At 43.5% G+C, this 24,552-nt stretch overlaps 1 protein-coding gene across 2 annotated transcripts in view; it reads right to left on the bottom strand.

Annotated features, from left to right (window-relative positions):
• LOC306704700 (paired box protein Pax-7-like) overlaps positions 1 to 24,552 on the bottom strand; it is a gene marked incomplete at both ends in the record, with an annotated part of 81,122 nt that overhangs the window by 35,665 nt on the left and 20,905 nt on the right. For both annotated transcript variants that reach the window (XM_079171190.1, XM_079171191.1), the window contains 2 exons: positions 1,019 to 1,184; positions 15,404 to 15,603. In XM_079171190.1, coding sequence (XP_079027316.1) covers positions 1,019 to 1,184; positions 15,404 to 15,603 — 366 coding nt within the window. The remainder of the gene's footprint in view (positions 1 to 1,018; positions 1,185 to 15,403; positions 15,604 to 24,552) is intronic.

The following is a 24,552-nucleotide window of genomic DNA, read 5'->3' as shown; positions in this document are numbered from 1 at the left end:
GTCTAAATTAAGGAAATAAACTTTGATTCATTTGAGACCAATCACGCAAGCTGATCAATTTCATAGTTTTAAACCAGAACCTTTGGTATTTGGACTAACTAAGTAGCTCGTAAAAATATGTCATGTTAAAAAACAGCTGTTGTTTTTACTGCAATGTATCATATTGGCTAGAAACACTTCATTTGTACACCCCTAATTTCTTTCCTTGGTCCAGACCAAATTAACAGAAATAAAGGTGGGAAAGAGCCCTGAGATAAAGCTTCATGGATACATTTTTGGACCTAAAGAGGAGGACCAAAAACAAGCTGGTCTCCACAAACTCCTGAGCACAGCTAGCTGTTTGACTTGCATCTTGATTTGCAAGTTGCTTTTTTGTCTTCCAACTCAAGATTGAAATGACATTCTCAACACAAACAGGTGCTGCCTGACAATCAAAGTTTTACAAGAGTATGGAGTTTATAACTTCACCGAATAAAAAAGGGAACGTAAAACTCTGCAGAGTTCAAATTTACAATGTATGCATAGGTGACAAACAAAAGGAAATACATGAATGAATGCGTTTAGAAACAGCAGATTGGTCCATACAGGTGAACAGGGCTCACTGAGTGGTTTGATGAGTATGACAATTATATATTTTGCTTTGACCTTTCAGTAAGTTTAAATGAAGTTGTGCGTGCATTTCTGTTTAGTGCACCTGTTTGTTTTGATTTTGAGTCACTTTGCACTTTGTCTGAGTTATCTCAAACAAAGTGCAAATAATGAAAAAAGAACCTATGTGAGATTGTGGAGCCACATGTTAAACAGTGCCCTCCACCACCATCATCACCTTAACACCCAAACAAATGAGGGATTTTTTCTTTTGGAAGAATGCTGTTCATTCCTCCAGGAGAGTTCCAAACTCCTGGAGAATCTATGACAAGCAGCACTGCTGCTGTTGTGGCTTGTAGTGGATCAGCACCTCACTAACACACTGCATCACTATCATCTGTCACCCATTTAAAAGTGTTGTCTTCTCTACCTTGGGACAGAGTGTTGGATGGGTAGCTGGACTCTGGCAGCTGGTACGTAGGAAGTGTTGGCATCCCTGTGGGAGGGAATCCACCCGGCAACAGGTGGTTGAAAGCCGCTAGCTGATTGGCTCCTGCTTGTTTTCGCCACCTGGCCCTTCGATTGCTGAACCAAACCTGGAAAGAAAAAGAGCGAAAACAAAATAAATCAGTTTCATTAACCTTATCTCAGACTCAGAGTTGGCTTTACTGTTGCATGTTAATACATTAGAATTGAGCTGGCAGCTGAAGTTGTGTCACATGCTATGTCTAAATCCACACTACTACGTTTTTGTTTAAAACTGAGGTTTTAGAACAAAAACGATCTCCGTCCACACGGGCACACAGCATTGTTTTCGTGATTTCTGTCCATACGAGCAAGCCTGAAACGAATATCACGTGACTATTCACGTACACTGGGCATGTGGGTGTCGGTGTAACAGGAAGTACATTGGTTACTTAGTTACAGAAAATACAACAGTTATTATAGTATAGTATAGTATTAGAGTAGTCATTAAAAAGAAAAGGTTGTGCTTGATACTTAAGATCTTCTTTTATTATCTTCCTCTATATACTGAAACAGACACATTTATGTGGAAAATAATCCATCCATCCATCCATTTTCCTCCGCTTATTCGGGGTCGGGTCGCGGTTGCAGCAGGCCAAGCAGGCTGATCCAGACTTCCCTCTCGCCCGCAACATTTTCCAGCTCATACTGTGGGATCCCGAGGCGTTCCCAGGCCAGCTGGGAGATATAATCCCTCCAGCATGTTCTGGGTCTTCCACGGGGTCTCCTCCCAGTTGGGCGTGCCCGGAAAACCTCCAATGGGAGGCGTCCAGGAGGCATCCTAATTAGATGCCCGAACCACCTCAGCTGACTCCTTTCGATGCGAAGGAGTAGCGGCTCGACTCCAAGTTCCCTCCTGATGTCCGAGCTCCTTACCCTATCTCTAAGGCTGAGCCCGGCCACCCTACGGAGGAAACTCATTTTGGCCGCTTGTACCCGCAACCTTGTCCTTTCGGTCACGGTTTCCGGCAGAGCACCATGGCCTCGGATTTGGAGGTGCTGACTCTCATCCCCGCCGCTTCACACTCGGCTGCAAACCGCCCCAGTGAATGCTGGAGGTCATGATCCGAGGAGGCCAACAGGACCACATAATCTGCAAACAGCAGAGAGGTGATCCCGAGACCCCCGAACCTGACGTTCTCCACCCCCCGGCTGCACCTAGAAATCCTGTCCATGAAAGTCACGAACAGGACCGGTGACAAAGGGCAGCCCTGGCGGAGGCCAACACCCACCGGGAACGTGTCTGACTTATTGCCGAGAATGCGGACACAGCTCCTACTGCAGTCGTACAGAGACCGGATCGCCCGTTGTAACGGGTCCGGCACCCCATACTCCCGCAGCACCCCCCACAAGAACCCCCGAGGGACCCGGTCGAAAGCCTTCTCCAAGTCCACAAAACACATGTAGACTGGTTGGGCAAACTCCCAGAATCCCTCCAGTAGTCTTGCGAGGGTGAAGAGCTGGTCCACTGTTCCACGGCCGGGACGGAATCCGCACTGCTCCTCTTGAATCCGAGGTTCGACAAACGGTCGGAGCCTCCTTTCCAGCACCCTGGCATAAGCTTTCCCCGGGAGGCTGAGTAGTGTGATACCCCGATAATTCGAGCACACTCTCCGGTCCCCCTTTTTGAAAATGGGAACCACCACCCTGGTCTGCCAGTCCATGGGCACTGATCCCGACCCCCATGCGACACTGAAGAGGTGTGTCAGCCAAGACAGCCCAACAGTGTCCAGCGCCTTCAGCATCTGAGGGCGGATCTCATCCACCCCCGGCGCCTTGCCACCAAGGAGCTTTTTGACTACCTTAGCGACCTCTGCCAGGGATATGGGTGAGCCCCCCAGGTCTTCAGGCGCTGCCTCCTCTGCAGAGGACATGTTGGTCGGGTTTAGGAGTTCCTCAAAGTGCTCTTTCCACCGCCCGACGATGTCCCCCGTCCGGGTCAACAGTTCCCCCCCCCTGCTGAGAACAGCCTGGGGTAGGCCCTGCTTTCCCTTCCTGAGCCGTCGGATGTTTTCCAGAACCTCCTTGAGGCCAACTGAAAGTCCTTCTCCATGGCCTCCCCGAACTCCTCCCATGCCCGAGTTTTAGCACCCGCGACCACCGCAGCTGCAGTCCTTCTGGCCTGCCGGTACCTGCTTCAGGAGACCCCTGGGCCAGACAGGCTCTGAACGCCTCCTTCTTCAGCTTGACGGCTTCCCTCTCCTCCGGTGTCCACCACCGGGTTCTCGGGTTGCCGCCACGACAGGCACCGATGACCTTCCGGCCACAGCTCCTAGCGGCCGCGTCCACAATAGAGGCTTTGAACATGGTCCATTCGGATTCCATGTTCCCAACCTCCCTCGGGATGTGTGAGAAGTTCTTCCGGAGGTGGGAGTTAAAGACCTCCCGGACAGTGTCCTCTGCCAGACGTTCCCAGTTCACCCTCACTATACGTTTGGGCTTGCCGGGTCTTTCCAACCGGTTCCCCTGCCATCTGATCCAACTCACCACCAGATGGTGATCAGTTGACAGCTCTGCTCCTCTCTTCACCCGAGTGTCCAAGACATACGGCCGCAGATCAGATGATACGATTACAAAGTCGATGATTGATCTCCGGCCTAAGGTGTTCTGGTACCAGGTACACTTATGAGCCACCTTATGTTCGAACATGGTGTTTGTTATGGCCAAACCATGGCTAGTACAGAAGTCCAATAATGAGACACCACTCGGGTTCAGATCGGGCAAGCCGTTCCTCCCAATCACCCCCCGCCAGGTTTCTCCGTCATTGCCCACGTGAGCGTTGAAGTCCCCCAGGAGAACTATGGAGTCGGCAGGCGGCGCCCTTTCCAGGACCCCTCCCACTGACTCCAAGAAGGCCGGATACTCCGAACTGCTGTTTGGTGCATAAGCACAAACCACAGTCAGAGCCTTGCTCCCCGCAACCCGTAGGCGCATGGAGGCGACCCTCTCGTTCTCCGGGGAGAACTCCAACACAGCGGCGCTCAGCCGGGGGCTCGTGAGTATCCCCACTCCTGCCCGGCGCCTCTCACCTTGGGCATCTCCGGAAAAGGACAAAGTCCAACCCTTCTCCAGGAGCTTGGTTCCAGAGCCAGTACTGTGTGTGGAGGTGAGTCCAACTATATCTAGCTGGTATAGCTCCACCTCCTGCACCAGCTCCGGCTCTTTCCCCGCTAGCGAGGTGACGTTCCACGTCCCTAGAGATAGTCTATGCTGCCGACGATCGGCTCGCCCAGGCCTCCGGACTGACCTGCCGCCCGGTCTGCATTGCACCCGACCCCGATGCTTGTCCACAGGGTGGTGGGTCCACAGGGTGGCTGCTCCATGTTGTTTCTTCGGGCTGAGCCGGACCGGGCCCCATGGGCGAAGGCCCGGCCACCAGACGCTCGCCGACGAGCTCCCCTCCTGGGTCTGGCTCCGGGAGGGTGCCCCGGTTTCCCTGGTCCGAGCGAGGTGGCTGAAGTCCGTGGGCTGCTTATCATTGGGGTTCTTTTGAACCGCTTAGTCTGGGCTCTCCCCTGAGACCTGTTTGCCTTGGGAGACCCTACCAGGGGCTACTGCCACGGACAACATAGCTCCCAGGATCACTGAGCCACTCAAACTCCTCCACCACGGTAAGGTGGCGATTCGCGGAGGAGGTGGAAAATAATATAAGTTTTATTTTTCAAACTTAGTTAAAAGGCTGCAGGACTTGCTCTATCTCTCTCTCATACACACACACACACACACACACACATTCAATTTACTTTCAAATGAACACATACAAATCAAAGTTTACTAGATTATGGGTCAATAAGTTTGGTCAACACACGTCTCTCACTCATTTCCTCTCGGTTTTGTTGTTCTCTGTTCTCACTCGTAGCTCTGCTGGGTGACTGAAGTCCTTGTTGCACAGGAGAGCAATTATTGCTGTTCATTTACAGTTTCTTTGTGAACTTTGCAATAGTTGTGCAGAACAAAATAAGGATTAATAAGAAAAGGAAAGTCCTCCATTTTGTGTCCCTCGCCATTCTCAAAGTCGCTAACCCTGACTTCGAGAGTCCGCTCCATAGGTCTAATAACACCGCCAGACACGCCACTCGTGAATCTCTTCAATGACAGCTTGCTTCCTCCGCATGTCGGCAGAATTGAACTGCACAACAGCTGCTAGTAAAGACAACAAGATCAGCAACGCCTATGTTGAATTGACCACTGGTAGTCGATCAGTAATCAAGGCGGATGTTGTTTCTTTTACGGTGTTATGACAAATCAGAGAAGGACATGTCATGACTGCTAAGAACCAATCAAGTAGCGAACGCAGGGGTGTCTACATCATTGTTTTTAAAAGTATACCTTTTCGCCTTCCACACTAGGAGGTAACCCCAGAGTTTTCAAACTTACCTGACTTCGGTAGAGTTTGTAAACTGTTTCGTTTTCGGATGCTCAGTGTCATCTTAGCAAAAGATTTGCGTTTTAAAACGGAAACGTAGTAGTGTGGATGTAGAGTATGTCATGTCATTGTCACAGTGGGGGGGAAACAGTCACAGCCAGCCCCACTGATGGGTGTGGTTGGATGTACTCAGTATGTGCTCTTTTGCAGGAAGTAGTGAACAGTCAGGAGACGAAGAGCTGCAGGTGACAGGCGACAGAGTAAGGCAGTGGTGGGCCGCCAGGGCACACTTGTAACAGGCACACTTCATATCCAGGAGGACGAGCAGAACACACTGCATCGAACTATAGCCTCCAAATTATTCTACTTTAAACCATTAGAAAGTTACTATTGATCTGCCACATATATCAACTCAGCCCATTATCTTCAACGCTCCGTACCTTTTAGATGTTTCCTGGATGACAATCGGCAAAAAAAAAAATGTATCGGTGCAGCCATTTGGCAGCAGTCTCTCTCCTTGTTCTGTGAAAGAAACGGAGTCTCTAGAGCAGTGGTCCCCAAACTACGGCCCGCGGGCCGGATGCGGCCCGCCTCCACATTTGGTCCGGCCCCCTGAACAATACCAGAGACGCATTATGATTTTTTGCAGTCTGCACAATTAGTCGAATTTTAATCGCGATCACGATTTTGGCTGCCACGATTAAATGAGCATGATCTTCTGCGATATTGACGTTTAAAGTCGAACGATATGTTCAGTGATGTGGCCCTCACAGGAAAAAGTTTGGTGACCCCTGCTCTAGAGCTTCTATGAAGAATGAGTTTTGGCCAATGGGTTTGACCCATGGGGGCGGATCACAGTTTTCGATTATTTTATTGGCTTAAAATTCTGTCAAACAACTCAAAGAAGGTATCACTACACTGCCCAGACTCTTCCGGAGTCAGATCTGTGAGAAATGCGCAAATCGGCCGATCACAGGTTGTGTTAGGTTCAATTGGATCACGTAAAACTGAAACTCTGACGAAAATGAGCCATGTTTTACAGGTTTTGATATGGCCCAGGCTCTCAAAATGATGCCAAACTGCTGTATTAGATAGATTGAACACTATTAGTGATAAAAGAAGTGAAATATATAGTTATATAGTATATAAAAGTACAATAAAATAGCTATATCTGCTCCATCCAAAATCAGAATTGACGTTGGCTGACCTCAGCTGACCTGTACACCGGCATTGATTTCTCAGGCATACTTCACTTTATCAAAGCCAATTTTAATTTTTTAAAGGACTGCTGACATGTGATAGGATTTGGGAGCGTTTAGGCCTTCGTGTGCATCATTTCAAATCAATAAAAGTGCTTTTTAGGCACAAAAAAAAAAGCTAACCTGAAAATTTTCAATTTGAGCTGTGTGTAACATTCATTTCAGCATTTACCAGTAACATATACAATGATATGTACACATATTAACAAAGCTCACATTTATTTGTTATTTTTCCATTTAAATTATTCAAATAGACCTTGTAGTTAGAGATTTACACTCTCTAGAGTTTGGGTATGACATTTTCGAGCAGAGGTCTCAAAATAGCCTTAGGGTTTAAACAGAGACTTTGTTTCCGTTCCTCGTCATTCCCCGACAAATGAGTAAATCATGGGTCTGACACACGTCTGGAGCTCCGGAGCTTCACTCTCATTCAATCAGTATGAAAGCGTCTTTTCCAGTAGTGGAATTGGAGCGCATTCACGAGACTACAAATTTTTGTGAACGGAAAAAAACACAACTAAGCAGCAGTTAAACTTAGTTTATCCTCTCCGTAGTGATGGATGCGATGTGTACACGGCATGTAATCACGGCAGGCACGTGATGCGGGTAAGCCCGCAGGTGGTCACGGTTTGGTCATGCACCTCCGAATTCAATCTGGCATGGGCCGTGCTTGTAATCAAATGAATATCACAAATAGTGCACTGATAAAACACTATTGAAATGTCTGGGGATTATAGGAGATGGGCCAATTCGTTTGAGATGCTTCAGAACAGCAGGGTTTTCATTTTGAGTAAATGTTTGGCAGCCAATTCCAATAGTTTACAGGATATTTAACCTTTGTTTCTGTATGATACATTTAATACTTGTACGTAGTCAACAGCTGATTATTAAATCAAGAAGTCGAAGGAATATGTCATGTAAAGTAAGGGATGCATTTATAGATTATATTACATAACCAAAGCTTTTAAGAACTTGCATCTTAAAAAGATAAAGTACCTAATTTTAGTAAATTAATGGAACTGTCTCGTCATGCAGCTTGAAAATTCAGTGCAAGCAGGGTGAAGTCATCGTATCTTTAGAGGATTGTGTGCAGCAACGTTATTTGTGGTTATTAAGCCACTTGGTTCAGCTCTATTCCTCTTTTTACATCATAGTTGGGCAGTGAAATCATGTGATATCTGATTATTGGGCTCGTAGCTGATATCTGTGCCTCTATTATTTTGGATTAAGTGGGTGCGTTTGATCAAAAGATTTTGCTTAGTGACACTTCAGCTGGCTGCTTTGAATAATCGTAATGGTCTCTGGACATATGAAACACACTGGGTTAAACTGCATGGGAGGAATGAACATTTAAGAGTATGTCCATATTGGTTAAGGCTGGTTAAATTGTCCACATTCGGTGTTTTGGAGAATGCCATGTGTAATGTCGCAACCCCGCTCCCATATATGACAAATACGGAAGGACAGAAGGGAGGATGGGATTTAAAGGTATTTATGATAACACAGTAAAGAACGGCTACCAATGGTGAAGTGTGTCAGTCAGTAACATCAGTAATGTAACGAGAATGCGTGCGTGATGAAGTGTGGGGCATGGTCAGCGGAAGTAAAAGACCAAATCCAAAGTTTAAACGGGCAGCACTGGCAGAGATGAGTTGATGTGCGCAGAAGAGAAACACTGGAGTAGGGCTGTTATTCCTCAAAGCTCCAGGACCAGGTGCTCTGCATCCAGTAATCTGCCACAACCGCGTTCTTGTGACTCCTTACGGGGACGGATAAGTGGCAAAACCATGCTTGGATATTTATACATAAAGTATAATTAGCTCCATTCAGGCTCATCCCCTAGGGTCGCGCTTTTCCTCTCCTGCTCGTTGGACATGGCATCTTCCTTGTCCTAAGATGCACAATTTACCTTGATGACAGGTGCCGCGCTGACCTGCGTGGCAGGTCACTGTGCGATCACTTGAATGGTGTAACATTCTACAAACAAGCTGGTGATTTTCGCTGATTCATTAAAACGTTGACGCGGATGCAGGCCATCTGTGGATTTTGGGGGGTTCTGTCAAGGCCTGTGGTTTGCTAGACACAAAAGGTAACTCAAACTCATTAAAGCCTTAAAATTGTGTACGATAAGTCATGCATATAACTGGTGGTGGTGTCATATTGACGTTTCTGGCATTATTGGCATGTCATTTCATTTGTCTAATAGCATTATCTCATTCATGCAAAATGTTCTTTATATTATCTCTAAAGCTACCTCTCGCATTCTATTGTTCAACTGGATCTTTGCGTATCACGGTATAATGCCATTGCACTCAAGTCTGTTGGACTCCCACTATTCTGGTCTAATGTAAATCCTGTTCCCCAGTTTCTGGTCTAACAGACCGTTTCTCCATCTTCTGGTCTAACATGACCGTTTGCTCAATTCCCAGGTGAACGTGACCTGGCTTAACGTGACGTTTTCTCATTTCCTAGGGGTATGTGACTTGGCTGGTAACTCATGGCTTAAACACTCCAAATGCGGAGGTGCTTGCACAGTAGTTGTGGCTTGGATAGACTCTGGATTTTGCCCTTTCAAATCCATGCTTAAGTTCCTCCGGTTAAGACCTATTAGTTAGTCCACTATTCTTACCCCAGGTAACGTTCCTTTATCTAAAACGTGATTAACTCTCATTTGGAGGTTATCCTCACGAGAATCAACTTATCCCCTCAGCTATACTCAGGGCACTCTTTTAGAATAGGGGCTGCTACTTTGGCGGCTAACCAAGGCATCTCCACTACTACCCTACAAAAATTGGGACGTTGGTCATCCTCTGCCTTCACGTCTTACATCCGTTCCGATCTCAACACCATACTTGATAATCAAAGATCATTGAAGTCTTAAAATCCGGTACGGAATGCATATAACTGGTGGTGGTGACATGTTCACGTCGATTGTTGTATCATTGGTAGGTCACATTATTATTATTATCTCAGAGCAGGGGATAGCATTATATCCTTCTTGAAATGTTCCTTATAATAACACTAAAGGTATGTATCACATTCTATTGTGCAAATGCATATCCTATCATCACTGTATAATACTGTGCTCTCCCGGCTCTGCGTTTACCTTACTCTATTTCGCTGGTGTAACTCGACCGTGTTCTCCATCTGACTGGTCTAGCACTGTTTCTCAATCTCCTGGTCTCACGTGACCTGGCTTAACGTGACTGTTTTTACTAGGTGAACGCAGTGGTGGGCCATCAGGGCCTGCAAAGCCTTCTCTGCTGGCCTAAACAGAATCACAAAGTTATAGCTATTTTATAATTTAATATTTTTTCTTAAATACATTTAATTTTTCTTATATGTATTATAATTTATACAAATATTTTTCCCATTATCTTATTTTCTCATTGCACAGCTACTGTGCTCCTCAGTTGCTCAGCTTCCAGTGCAGCTTGTTTTTAGTAGAGCTTTTATCCAATCAGATTTCACCTCTGTGTCTCTAGGTAGAAGAGAGGCCCCAGGCCTGCAGACTCACCAGTGAATCCATGTGCAGTTTAAGTGAATGGGGACGATGTTGTTGATTGTCATAGTGTTCAACTAATCAGATCTTTAGTTTGACATTCTTTGATGGCGCCAGAGCGGACTGCAGGTCTACAGCTACGTCAGCATTACTGCAGCTCAGTTTGCATGAGCAGCGCTGCAGTGAGGGGCAGTGTGTGCTGTGATTGATCAGTGGGCGAGCACGTGACTATTGTGAAGCGAAACTTAACTTGCCAGCAGAACTTAGTTGGAGGAGTAAGAGTTCAAATTGAAAGATATAGAAGAAATTATAATATATTTAGGGTTTTGCTTGGTGTAGTTTATTTATTTTTTTACCTAGCTTTGTTTTTTCAACATTCAACAGCTGAATAAGGAGGAGAAACGGATTTAGTGGTGGAGTTACTGAAAATTTCATGAAAAGCTGGGCATTAGTAAGAAATGGTCAGTCAACGCCACAGCTGGCAGCCTTGACTCAGGAGGAAAAGGATTTGTACGAACGGTGTTTCTTGCTGACAGCGTCGGAGAAGCGTTGCACATTTTATGGCTGGGTTTGGAGCTATGCTACGCTAACCTGAGGACACCATAGCATTTGAAAACTTTTGGAGAGACTCGAGTGGATCTACAACTCAACGAACACTTTCGCAGGGAAACAGCTCCACAACCGCGGCCCGACGTGCGGTCTGCGCCGGCCGGCGGAGGTGGGATCCCGGCCCCGCTGCCAACCTGCTGCAGCAGACCGGCGAAATACAACTGGGGAGGCTCGACTGGCTCCATGAATCGAGAAGGACTTCTTACTGGAAGTGAAACGATGTACTGGGATTAAACTCTTTAAGTTTCGGTAAGTGACAAACTGCGGGTTTTTTTTACATAGTAACGTTACTACTGTTCATTTGTCCATCGTGTCATTTTTATGAATAGTATTTGAATGGCTCGTGCTCTTGTGTGGTGGAATGCGTGGATCCGCTGCAGGTTTGCTGGATTGATGGGTCATAATGAGGTTATTAGGAGGTAATTCAACTGTAGTAGGACAGCACAGAAGGCCCAGGTATAAAATGCACGGCCCGCCACTGGGTGAACCTGACCTGGCTTATCGTGACCGTTTTCCATTCCCTAAAAGAAAGAAAGGGTCTGAGGTGCCCTATTTCTATCCTGGTCCGAATGACGCGAGACCTGTCAAAGATTGACATACTTTCTAATTTCCCGGGCGTGTGAACCTGGTCTAGTTGTGCTGAGGAAGTGAGACCCCCAACTATGCTGTACTGTGTTCACACTTGAACCCTCCTATTCTGTTCCGCAGTCTAAACGTGACCCCCGACTATCCTAAGCTATCGTGACCCAACCTATCCTTGTCTGCGGTCTAGCTTGACCCTCACCTATCCTGTCCCTCGCTCGGACCCTCCGCAGGGCTGACCCCTCTATATATTTCGGGATCTGTTGAAATCCTACAATACTTCACTATGGGCTATCTAGACCCGCACTATCCTGTTTCTGCGGTCTATCGAGACCCCGTATCCTAGACTGCAGACTCTCGTGACATTCCTCTATCCTTTGACTAAACTTGACGTCTTACCTCTGGTCTTACATCAACTCATTCACGTTCTACCCTTAACATTTTCTCTCGTGACTAATTTTCTATTTTCTTAGGAAATTCACCACAGCAGTAGGTAAGGTATATATGTATTGATATAAATACATTTATTTTGGGGGATTAGGCCTATTGGACCTCAGTATCCCTACCCTCGGTGATAGTGCTTCAGGATGGAGTCCAATCGCCAAAGACTTTGCACTTTTCATATTTGATGCATGTGTAATAAATCATTGTTAAACTATAAAACAAGTCTCTCCTGATTGAAATGTACATAGACATTCTTCTCTGCATAATTCTAACAAAGGAATTAGAAAAGCTGTGTTAGTTTTTGTGTTCTTACATAATGCATTTAGTGTGACTGATATTGGGAAAAGGATAAATATAGTTCTGGTCACCAAGAATCAGCTTTTGTCTCAGGACCACCGTTTTTCACTGCCTTTACTTTAAGTGTATTAGAATACCCCAATTACACACTGTTTGTCACAAATCATGAGATAAATTTAATGTTTTTCGGGTTTTTTAAACATACAGAAAATAATATTTATTTCAGCACCGAATAGTGTCCACAGGTCTGTCAGGTTGGCGAGGCTAAACCTAGGCCAAAAAAGTCCATAAAGCACGGCTGCTGTTTGAGTTGTTAACAGGATGTCAAGGTAACAGCTGAAGGCAACATAGGAGTGCACATGAATGTAATATAAACTCAAGTCCAACCAACAGTAGTTGACTCAGTGCTGTATGGTTTTACAGAGATGAGCTGATTACCTGTTCACATGATCACAGCTGACCATCTGCATATATGAAAAAATCACAAAAGACAATCCCCAAACATTTGCTAAACACTACAACCTCATATCATCAGTTGTCTAGAAATGTAGTGGTTTAAAAAGAAAAGGAAGAATGTCAAACACAGGCAGATTGTGAAATGACAAAGGGGTGTGTATTACCAAAAGCTAAATTGTCTTATTTTTCAACTCAGCAGGGCACTAATTTCCAAGTTCTTATTTTAAGCCAACAGAAAGACAGAAGCTCAGGGCAGGTATCAGCCTGTCGCTCTGCAGAAAACACACTCACAGCGCCTAGATCTGTCTCTTTCTCACACACACTGTCCTACATTAGAACACACAGGTACCGCATTTTTTGCATAAAACCATACCATACCACTCACATGCACACACGCACACACGCACACACACACACACACACACACCACACTCACTCACACTCACACATTCATATCCAGAGCAATAGCAGGAATCTATGTATTGCCTCCAGCTTTCCACCCGCCCATTTTCTCCAGGAATCCTCCTTTTTCATTTGGAGCAAATGGAAACATGCCTTTCAAGTGGAGAAGATAATTTGGACTCCTATTTCTGTAGAGGAGACTCAAATAATTAGAACAGGTGTTGTCCCCCTGAGGTACTACTGCAGAAGAAGTTGAGTCTGACAGATCAACTCAACAGTCCAAAGACTTGACTCTATATATTGAATATCTCAACCTCAACCTTTTCAAGAAGGTATTTGAAGGAATGAAAAGGGGAGGCTGTGTTCACACGGTCGAACAAGTCCTCCACCGGTGAAATACTTTTTTTTAGATTTGTTGACCTAACAGCTTGCTTCAAAATTGTGACAGTGTCGGACATTTAGAATCAAAATCCCACAGTAAGACTGCTGCTCCAATCCAAGTTTACAAAACAATCAATCACAATACGAAATGAAATGGTGCAGAAAACGCTGGTGACTAGGCAAAATGAACCCTGACCACAACAGGTACACACTCTCCTCTCTTTCTGATGCATAGAAGCACCAGCACTGTGACCAAAGCTTGTTTATTGTTTGTTACATATTTCAAAATATGAGTGCAGAGCAGACGAATGACGCAAGTTGATGACATGTGTCGGCTTGCATCATTTTTTTCTTTTAAATTTACATCAAAGAGCTGCAGTCATTGCACCATCTGACATGCTTCAAAACTGAAATAGTACAGTTTGACTCAGACTTTATTCGACCGGTCTCGCACAGTGTGAGAGTTTTGTTGAGGAGAATCTATGCCAAGAAGCATTGAAGCTCCTGTGTTTGTCATCCATCTGGAAATGAATTCTATGAATCAGCAGTACATAAAAATGTGCAAAATGGTGTCCTTCAATACATGCATACAATACAAATGTTCATTTGTTGACTTTGGAAACCACAGTTGACAACACTGGTTACAGCTCAAGGTCCCCTTACTTGCTTCCACTGGAGCTTTCCACAAAATCGTCCTTCAGCAGACTGAGTTTGCTCAGTTGCCACGGAACTACAGGTGGTTAAACTTAATGCATCTAAGCAATGAAAGACAGTCAACATGGATGAGGACCATGTGATACAGTCAAAAGCTCCACAACAAATGAGAAAGTGGACCTTGAGCTGCGATTACTACATTCACTGATACAGGTTTCAGTATAACTTAATGTACATACAAACCTGTATCAGTGAATGTAGTAAGACCAGTATCTGTCAAGTACATTACATTACAGTCATTTAGCAGACGCTTTTATCCAAAGCGACTTACATTCAGATTCTATCACACCGTAGGCAAAGCTACGGGAGCAATTTTGGGGCTAAGTGTTTTGCTCAAGGACACATCGACATGCGACTAGCGTTCCAGGGATCGAACGGCCCGGGGATCGAACCGACTGTGTCACTCTCAGTTTTCCTGGGTCTTGATTGATCCACGTTGCTGTTGTGCATTAAAGCTTCCGTGAGACAGCGCAGACCCTTCAGTGATCTGCTGTGCATTTTACATGAGGGGTGGTGGGAAAGTGGTGGGAATAACAGATTCCAGCCAAGATATCAGGGAGTGAGACATGGATGAGGAATGCAGCCCCCACCCCACTGTTCAGCACCTAACAGCTGTTGTTAGAGCTCCACAGTATTTTCTACAGCACTACTGGGACACTGGGGAGCTGTCAAAACCCAGACCAAAGACAGGTTCTGTAGCTGAGATGTGAACAGGTGGCAGAGTCTCTCGCATTATACTGTGTGTATGTGTAAAAGATAGTTGAACTCAGTGGGTAAATATGGAATTTGGTTCATTAACTATCACAATAATTTGACATCTTGTACAACAATCAAATCAATCCTATCATACAGGTTAACAAAACAGTTTGAGAAGAACTGTGTTGTGTGCATGTTTATCAGAGCAGAAAAGAAAGCAGAATAAAATGAAAAATGAAAACCAGTCTGGAGTGAAAGTAGCTTGGTACCACTAAAAGATCTCGGAATAATCGGACAATGTCGTTCCCAACTGGAAAATTCACCTGAACGCCCCCTCAGGTCAAAACAACAACTCAAAAACATGTTGTTTTAGCAACAAAATACAACACATTGTCTGTGTAGCATCTACATTGTTTCCACATTACAAGTTAAAGCTCATGCACACACCATACCACTTCCCAACTTGGGGAATGGGACCTTCTGAGGTGCATTGTCTGCACCATTGTCTGCGCACTCCGAGTGGCAAGTGCCCTTCTAGTTTTCTTGTAAATTGCTTCTAATAGATGGATGTTAGTGTATTACCTGAACCCTGGCCTCAGTAAGTTTGGTCCTCTGGGCCAGCTCCTCCCTGGTGTAGATGTCGGGATAGTGAGTTCTTTCGAAAGCCTTCTCCAGCTCCTCCAGCTGCTCCGCTGTGAACGTGGTCCGACTCCTGCGCTGTTTCCTCTTTAGGGGGAGGTCAGGCTCCGACTCCACGTCTGACACTTCATCCATCCGACTGCCTGGACAAACACATGGAGGGGACCCATTAGACGTCACTCATCTCAGCATGTTTCATAATGTAATGAGTGTAATGAGATGTACGTGTCTCAAATTAGCTCCCTGGTTGGTAGGAGACTGGATGCTAACTATGGTCTCCTGCTTTAAAGTCATCATTTTGCACAGTTGCACCAGTATGACAACTAGGGGTGCAACGGATCACAAACCTCACGGTTCGGATCGTACCGTGGTTTTTGAGTGGAGAAATATAACTTTGCTTTCCATTTATTAATTAAAGAACTTCAAGAACACGTTGGGCTATAGTCTTACATGAAAAACACAATATTTAAGATATTTATTTTCATAAAGATGAGAACATATCTACATTATCTGGGGAAAGGGTATCGCCAGATTTGTGGTGTGTGACTCTTACAGAGGGGGCATGTCTCTAGCACCAGACTTTAAATCTCCCACTCCACCATGGGTACTTCTCAAGTCTCTTATTTGCATCCCTGTTTCCCTCACTTGCGTCCTTTCCTTGCGTCTCCAGCTGTCAGTCGGCTTTAACAGCTGGAGAGACTTTTGAGAAGTTTGTGTCTGTTCACATGATCACTGTACTTAATAATAGTAACTAATAATACTAATAACTAATAAAGACACAGTTATCATCAGTGTAGAGGTGTTTTCTAACAGTCTGTTAACAAACTGTGTCTGTGTTCTGTTTATAAGCGCAGGATCGATTTCTACCAGCGGAATGCGATCGTCTTATTTATGAATTATTTGCGTCTGTACATTTTGAAATTGTGGTTCAGGTGCTTGAGCCAACTGCGCCTTTGAGAGAAGTCATTTCACACGACGTTCTCCAAAACAAGAAAAGTGGTCAGAGAGACCAGAGTTTTTAACCAAGAATGGACAGAATCTTATAAATTAATACTTCGCACGGACAGTTTAACACCGTTCAGAGACCGTGACGATTATTAAAAGCGGTAATATGAAGCGAGACAAAGCATAACTCTTTTGAGCAAACGCACCCACTCACATGAAATGAATTCACAGAAAATAAACCTAAGAGCCCAATATGATCAGAATCCTAACACATTAGTTCACTGTCCAATGATGTTAACAGAGAGAATAGAGCAGAAACAAGTGGTTTAATAACCACAGATAAAGTCTGTGCACAAAAATATTTGATTTGACAGTTGTTGACTACACAGAGACGTTGTTAATATATATATCTATATATATATAGATATATATAGATATATATGGCACTAAATAGCGCAAATTAGATATTATTGTAATGTTCCGGACCTTTGCCCGAGGAGATTTACTCAATCTGGACCGTTTGGGATTTTATTTGAATACCCCCGCACTACTGCTTTATATATTTTCACTGCAACTCTGCATAGCTATTTAGAGACATATTACCTGAAAAAGTATGAGTGGCAGTAAAACTTTATTTCACACTATGATGATTAAACTGTAAAAAAAATAATGCAATTAATCCGCTGTTCACATGTGTGAGGAACCGTGAGGGGTGATCCGTACACCACTAGTTTGTATGACATCACACTACGTCCCATAAAGATACTTACAATTAGCTGATTAAATCAAGCGGCTTTAAATAGTCAAAAGATGCTGATTGGCATTTGCTGGTCACCAGTGGCGGGCCGTCAGGGCTTGCAAAGCTGGCCTAAACAGAATCACAAAGTTATAGCTATTTTATAATTTAATATTTTTTCTTAAATACATTTAATTTTTTCTTATATGTATTATAATTTATACAAATATTTTTCCCATTATCTTTTTTTCTCATTGCACAGCTACTGTGCTCCTCAGTTGCTCTGCTTCCAGTGCAGCTTGTTTTAAGTAGAGCTTTTATCCAATCAGATTTCACCTCTGTGTCTCTAGGTAGAAGAGAGGCCCCAGGCCTGCAGACTCACCAGTGCCTCCATGTGCAGTTTAAGTGAATGGGGACGATATTGTTGATTGTTATAGTCTTCAACCAATCAGATCTTTAGTTTGAGATTCTTTGATGGCGCCAGAGCGGCCTGCAGGTCTACAGCTACGTCAGCATTACTGCAGCTCAGTTTGCATGAGCAGCGCTGCAGTGAGGGGCAGTGTGTGCTGTGATTGATCAGTGGGCGAGCACGTGACTATTGTGAAGCGAAACTTAACTTGCCAAACCTAACTCTTACTCCTCCTTAGTTGGAGGAGTAAGAGTTAAAATTGAAAGATATGGAAGAAATTATAATATATTTAGGGTTTTGCTTGGTGTAGTTTATATATTTTTTTACCTAGCTTTGTTTTTTCAAGACTCAACAGCTGAATAAGGAGGAGAAACGGATTTAGTGGCGGAGTTACTGAAAACGCCTTTCTCAAACAAGGAGGACATTTCATGAAAAGCTGGACATCAGTAAGAAATGGTCAGTCAACGCCACAGCTGGCAGCCCTGACTCAGCAGGAAAAGGATTTGTATGAACGGTGTTTCTTGCTGACAGCATCAGAGAAGCGTTGCACATTTTATGGCTGGGTTTGGAGCTATGCTACGCTAACCTGAGGACACCATAGCATTTGAAAACTTTTGGAGAGACTCGAGTGGATCTACAACTCAACGAACACTTTCGCAGGGAAACAGCTCCACAACCGCGGCCCGACGTGTGGTCTGCGCCGGCCGGCGGAGGTGGGATCCCGGCCCCGCTGCCAACCTGCCGCAGCAGACCGGCGAAATACAACTGGGGAGGCTCGACTGGCTCCATGAATCGAGAAGGACTTCTTACTGGAAGTGAAACGATGTACTGGGATTAAACTCTTTAAGTTTCGGTAAGTGACAAACTGCGGGGTTTTTTTACATAGTAACGTTACTACTGTTCATTTGTCCATCGTGTCATTTTTATGAATAGTATTTGAATGGCTCGTGCTCTTGTGTGGTGGAATGCGTGGATCCGCTGCAGGTTTGCTGGATTGATGCGTCATAATGAGCTTATTAGGAGGTAATTCAACTGTAGTAGAACAGCACAGAAGGCCCAGGTATAAAATGCATGGCCCAACACTGGTGGTCACATTGTTATTGGCGGAAAACTGTCACTTTCAAATGAGACATGTCATGACCAGTGGCGGGCCGTGCATTTTATACCTGGGCCTTCACTGCTGTCCTGCAGTTGAACCACCTAACCTCATTATGACGCCACAGCTACGGTTATTATTTGTTTCGTGTAAAAATGAAGCTCAACACCTATAGAGTGCAGATAACGTTACATGAATACGCGCACGGGATGCTGCGTCATTAACGGACAATGCATTAAAAAGTTAAAACACGCATTCCACCGCACACTGCTGAGCACGAGCCATTCAAATATTATTCACATCAGAGGGAACAATATACACCAGAGACACATGAACACAGTAGTAACGCTACGATCACTCCCTCCAGCAAATACACAAAACTGTAGTTCTTGTTACTGACGGATTTATTCGTCTGTCAACACTGAGAGGGAAAATGAGTCCACTTGAAAACACATGAATCTTCAAAGATGATCACTTAAACACTTTAACTTAAACTTAACTTTAACACTTTAACTTTAACACTTTGTGCGGAGTATATAGACTTCTGCTGCTTCACGTGTCTTCTTGTTGCTGTGCACCGACTAAATGTGTCCCCAGAGCAACATTGGACGTAACAATAGTTATTATATATATATATATATATATACATATAAAACCAAAAATAAAAATATATCTTATTTACAACAAGGAGTGTAGTCCATTTAGGGTGGCTGGATTTGATCCCAGCTGAATTGGGCGAAGGCAGGACTGGTGGACAAGTCGTCAGACTATCACAGGGCTGACACAATTACAAGGTTACAAGGATTTTATTGGTCATTGCAGGACAGGTTTCCACAACGAAATTCTATTTGTAGTCCCATTAGAGACAGACAACTAATCACGGTTACATTACAGGCAATTTAGCATCCTCCTTTAACCTAAGAAGCCGGAGAACCCAGAGACGCTGACACAAGGAAAACATGCAAAAGGACCGTCCAGCCCAGGATTGAACCTGTGCACTATTTGTTGTGAGGCCACAGTATTACCAGGGAAATGAAGTGAATGGCTTGTCAAAAACCTTTTGATTTTCGTTGCAAAACCACGAAAATATAAATTAATGGTCTTAATCTGGTGGTTATTCTTTGGTAAGTGACCAGGGTATAAGCGGGATAACCCCCCTTAGATGTGTCCAATATCAGGAATTAACAGATTTTGCATCGGTCTGTTCTGGCCTCCACGTCGCCCATTAATCCCTGATAATAGACATCTCGTGAGGCATTATAATGCAGATTACACAGTAAAAGGCATGTTCACAACTTCCTACAAATACAGAGAGAGGCAGGCAGAGGAAAGAGGGACAAATGATGCTTCATACAGCACGACCTCTGCTGTTTTCTCTGTGTGGTTATATGACAATACAATTTTCTTGTGCTTGGTAAGTACAATTCTATATCAAAACCTGCATATGCCAGCATCCCCCAGGGCACGGTGTTGAGAGTTACAGTGGAATGAGGGCTGCTAATCTCTCCAGACCACCTTGGTGATGTATGTAGCACCATTCTTTCACTGTGGGCCTCAGGGCAAGCCCAGACACTGGTAGGCTGAAAGTAGTCCCAAAATATTTATTGTACAGCTGATTTCACTCACACACAATGTGTCCATGCTACTGTTCAGAAGGAGCCATGGAAGATTATCTGACACATGCAGATATCCATTTTAAATGAGGCTGCCTACTTACCCAGACTGGAGAGCAGTTTTAATTATACATAGAGCTGCACTGTATGTGGACTGTAGAGGACTATGTTATGACATCACAGCTCAGGCGAGGACAGTTCAGATGTCATACGGGAGGTTGGCAAAGTGGCAAACAATATGGCTTTTTAAACTTTAACAAGATGAAAGAGAGCTCAAATCTGAACACAATGAACAGGACCATTGAGCACCCTTCACAGTGCCGGGTGCTGAAACTAATGACACTGAGGAATCTTTACTTGTTCTGTTTTGTAGGAGGAAAAGGTTTTTCTGAGAAAATATCACACACTTGATTAAAGGTGGATATTTTGGTAACAAAACACCTTAGAACAAGCAATATGTTCGTTATTAATTTAATCTAGCATTTATAGAGAGGCAGTTGCAGAAGCAAATACATTGTATGACCATGTTGGGGGGGAAACGCTGGCCATATGTAGCATCCAAATGAAAATCTTTAAGTTTATAAAGATCCCCCACTGTGATTTTAGTGATATGAGAATCACAAGAAAAAAGTCACAATTTTGGTTGTCACCACAAAACAATGGTCTTAGATCTCACTGCAAGGCCCAAAAAGCCCAAAAACGATTTTATGACTAAAATCCCGCAATACCACCCATACAAACTATTCAATCGAAATAAAGCATGCAATTCCACAAGTAGCCTACATCAATGCAACACTGTTATCATTATTTTTTAATTTAAAAAAAAACTGAAACAAAAAAGATGTGTTAAAATGAAGAGCATAGAGCAACTCAAGGCCCGCGGGCCGAAACCAGATGGCCCGCCACGTCATTTTATGTGGCCCGCGAATCCGCCAGCAAAAAAAAAAAATTAAAAGTTAGACTTGATAATAAAAATATCCCCATAGTCGAAATTATGAGATAGAAAGTCACAATTATGAGATAGAAAGTCGAAGTTATGAGAGCTATTTTCTTTAATAGTTTGATAGAGTAATGTGGGTTTCTTAACCCTAAATTAAAAGGATTTAAGTTATAATAACAGAAATGTGCTTAAATATATTTTTACATTTATATAACTGCATGTACAATATTTTTACACTTGAATAAATAATAATCAAATGCAGAGACAGTTATTTACCAATATGTTAGGAGTAGTTACATTTACACAGTCTTACATTTACAACCGGCCCTTTGAGGGCGACCGTGATGCTGATGTGGCCCAGAGTGAAGATGAGTTTGAGACATCTGGCATAGAGCATGTGAATGTCAACTCTATGGCTTTTTGATTTGATGCATTTCAAAATGTGAGGGCTGTGCAGATGGATGATGTGAGCTAATTACTTTTTTCCAACCTAAATAGATAATTCACCAGGCATTATATCACAATCTGACAGACTGAGACCAAGATTTTAGACAAATCTCACACACTGTAACACACAATGAACTTGGAAGACTCCTGTTGTCTCACCTAGGCTTCAGCTTTTGTTGAATCAGGTGTGTAAAATCAGTTAGAACAGTGAGGAGGTCTTCAGTGAAGCAGAGGTTTGCAAATGTGCAGGTCTATTTATCTGTTATAAATGTGTTCTATCTATTGTGGTGTAGTCAATTCTGGGTATTGACTGTAGAGAGTGGAGGGCAGGCATGGATATTATCTCACCGGTTTTTATTTGTTTGTATGAGTGTCTTCATTGTGTGCAGAAGTTGGTCATGTGCTGGTGCAGTAGGAAAGAAAAGGCCCATCAAACTGGTTTAGACAACTACGGGTTGGCTCTGTAGTTTAATTAAACAAGGAATTATGGGATTAGTGCAAGGCTCCCATTACAGGCCACTGGAAGAGTCTCAGGGAGAATATCTTTTTGTAGTCCCCCCTAGCTGCACCCCTTGAAAGCTCCCGCTAGAGAATTCTCAACGGATTACATGTAGCCGCAGGACATGCTGCTGCATTAATTAAATCAATTCTTTCACCATTTACTCCCTGCAAAGATTTGTTTTCTTTAAAACCAAGGTAAAAACATAGACATGCGCATATATCCATACACAGTATGTCTTGTTTGTAGCTGGTAGGTTGGTGTGTGTGTGTGTGTGTGTGTGTGTGTGTGTGTGTGGAGGGGGGGGTTGCTGCAAAGCAATTTGGCACTAACTCAGCGTGACAACACTTGAGGCCGCTGCAGTGGGCTGGGATCACTTTCCAAAAGGCACCTCCGAGTCCTCGGGGTGCTGCTGTGACAGGATGGACTCTATTTGTTTTCCCTCCACATGCTGCTGGATTTAGGGGAGGAGAGGGGCAGAGGTGGGAGAGAGGGAGGGATGTGATAGAAAATGAGGCTTCCTCGCCTCACAGTATTTTCTGTCTCTGACTCTTCCTCTCTGTCTCTGTCAGCCCACACTGTTTGGCATCCAAGCTAGAAAAACGTCCGTAAGGCTTGTTATGACTTGTTTACCTATTTCTTTCTTCTTTTGAATCACCTTGCTACCAAACCAGTCACTCTACTTTTCCTCCCAGAGTTTTAGGGGTGATGTTAGTCAACATTGACAGCACAGAAAGCAGATTCTGTGTAAAGCCAACACAAGTCTGAAACAGGTGCACAATTTTACAAGCTCTCAAGCTCTTGTTGATGTGTAAATTGCATGTAATGTGGGTCAATACATTTTAGAAATCAAAATAAAATCTGTATTATTTAAAAAAAAAAGAAAATGCAATATAAATATAAATTATAAATTAACATATATATTTAACATATATATATATAAATAACATATAAATTAACATATATATTTATTAGTGCTGTGCAAGTTAACTCGTTATCGCGTTAACGCATTCATTAATTGACGCCGACAATTATATTATCGCGAGTTAACGTTTTTTTAGAAGCGGACATTTTTAACACAAGAACGGGCAGCTAGTGGTGAACAGCTGTTTGTGTGGCGTCACTTCCTGCTGCTGCTGCCGTATTATAACAAATACCACACATATTAGGTAATCAGCGTTGCATATGTGTCTGACCAAAATACCAAAAAAAGAAATGATTCATTTAAATTATTTTTTTAGAGTTTTTAAAGTGTTTTTGTTTGGAATATGTATAATAAGCATATCATTTAGTTATCGCTACTGAAAATTTAACAAACATAAAAAAAAAGAAAAAACATGACGTAGATAGGTTTGCAGTTTTCAAGGTGTATATTTCAAATTGCATTTATTACACACATGAAGATAAAGTTGTGAACACCGGCTGAATATCTAGGATCAGAATCATTATAACTGTATTTTAACTGCTACTGTGTAAAGGGAATACTGCTGTTAACAAGAACCTTATTTGTTTAAAGTGTTTGCAAACCAAATGTTATTGCACTGTTGTTCATATAGCAGTACTTTTAAAATAAAAGTGCACTACTAATACACTACTTTTCAATTCATTATTGAATTTTAGCGCATAACAATGCGATTAATCGCGATTAAAAATTGTAATCGTTACCCAGCGCTAATATTCATGCCTCCACCCCAAAATCATAGAGCACAATAAGTAAATTGTGGAAAATGTTATAGTAAAGTGTCAAAAACGCAGGCAGCTGTTTTACCACCATTAATAATTAGGTAACATACTCTCATAGAATAAGCAGATGAGAATGAGGAACCCTCTACATGTCTGTTTTTTGCACTTGAATCATATGCATTTTGCCTTTAAGTTTGTCTTGCTAGAGTAGAGACTTTATAAAAACTGGGTCATCTGAGAGCAGATTTAAAAAAGCAGAGCTGAGAACGAAGCTCACAATAATTGAACATGTAAATGGCACAGTGTCGCCGGCAGTGTCCGGGTAGCTGTGCTGACAACCTGAACAGCATTGGTGGTTTGGTAATGCATGCTTGCAGGAGCTCCACGCTCAGTTTGCATGGCAGCACAATAAGGATCCCCAGGATGGAGGAGAATAAAGTTTGACAGGCCGGTGGTTCAGGAGGGTCAGCTCCTCTCTCCAGCTGATAATGGAAAGCAGAGATTATGGTAATGAGACAGACGCCTCGAGCCGATAGAGGGGCTAAACCTGGACTTCATCTTTGTCTCCACCAGATCCCTCGATTGGCATGCTATGTCTTATCGGGAGAATGGGAGCATGGTGCACACACACACTCAGGGTTTGCAATTGTGCTGCGGTATAAATAACAGCCTTGTTTTGTAACAGAGAGAATACGATTAGTATAGAAACACATCCATGCATTTA

Source organism: Pholis gunnellus (genome assembly GCF_910591455.1).
Source record: "Pholis gunnellus genome assembly, chromosome: 2".
Taxonomy (NCBI): Eukaryota; Metazoa; Chordata; class Actinopteri; order Perciformes; family Pholidae; genus Pholis; species Pholis gunnellus.
Note: the sequence above shows the minus strand (reverse complement) of the source record. Positions and strands in the feature narration are given on the sequence as shown.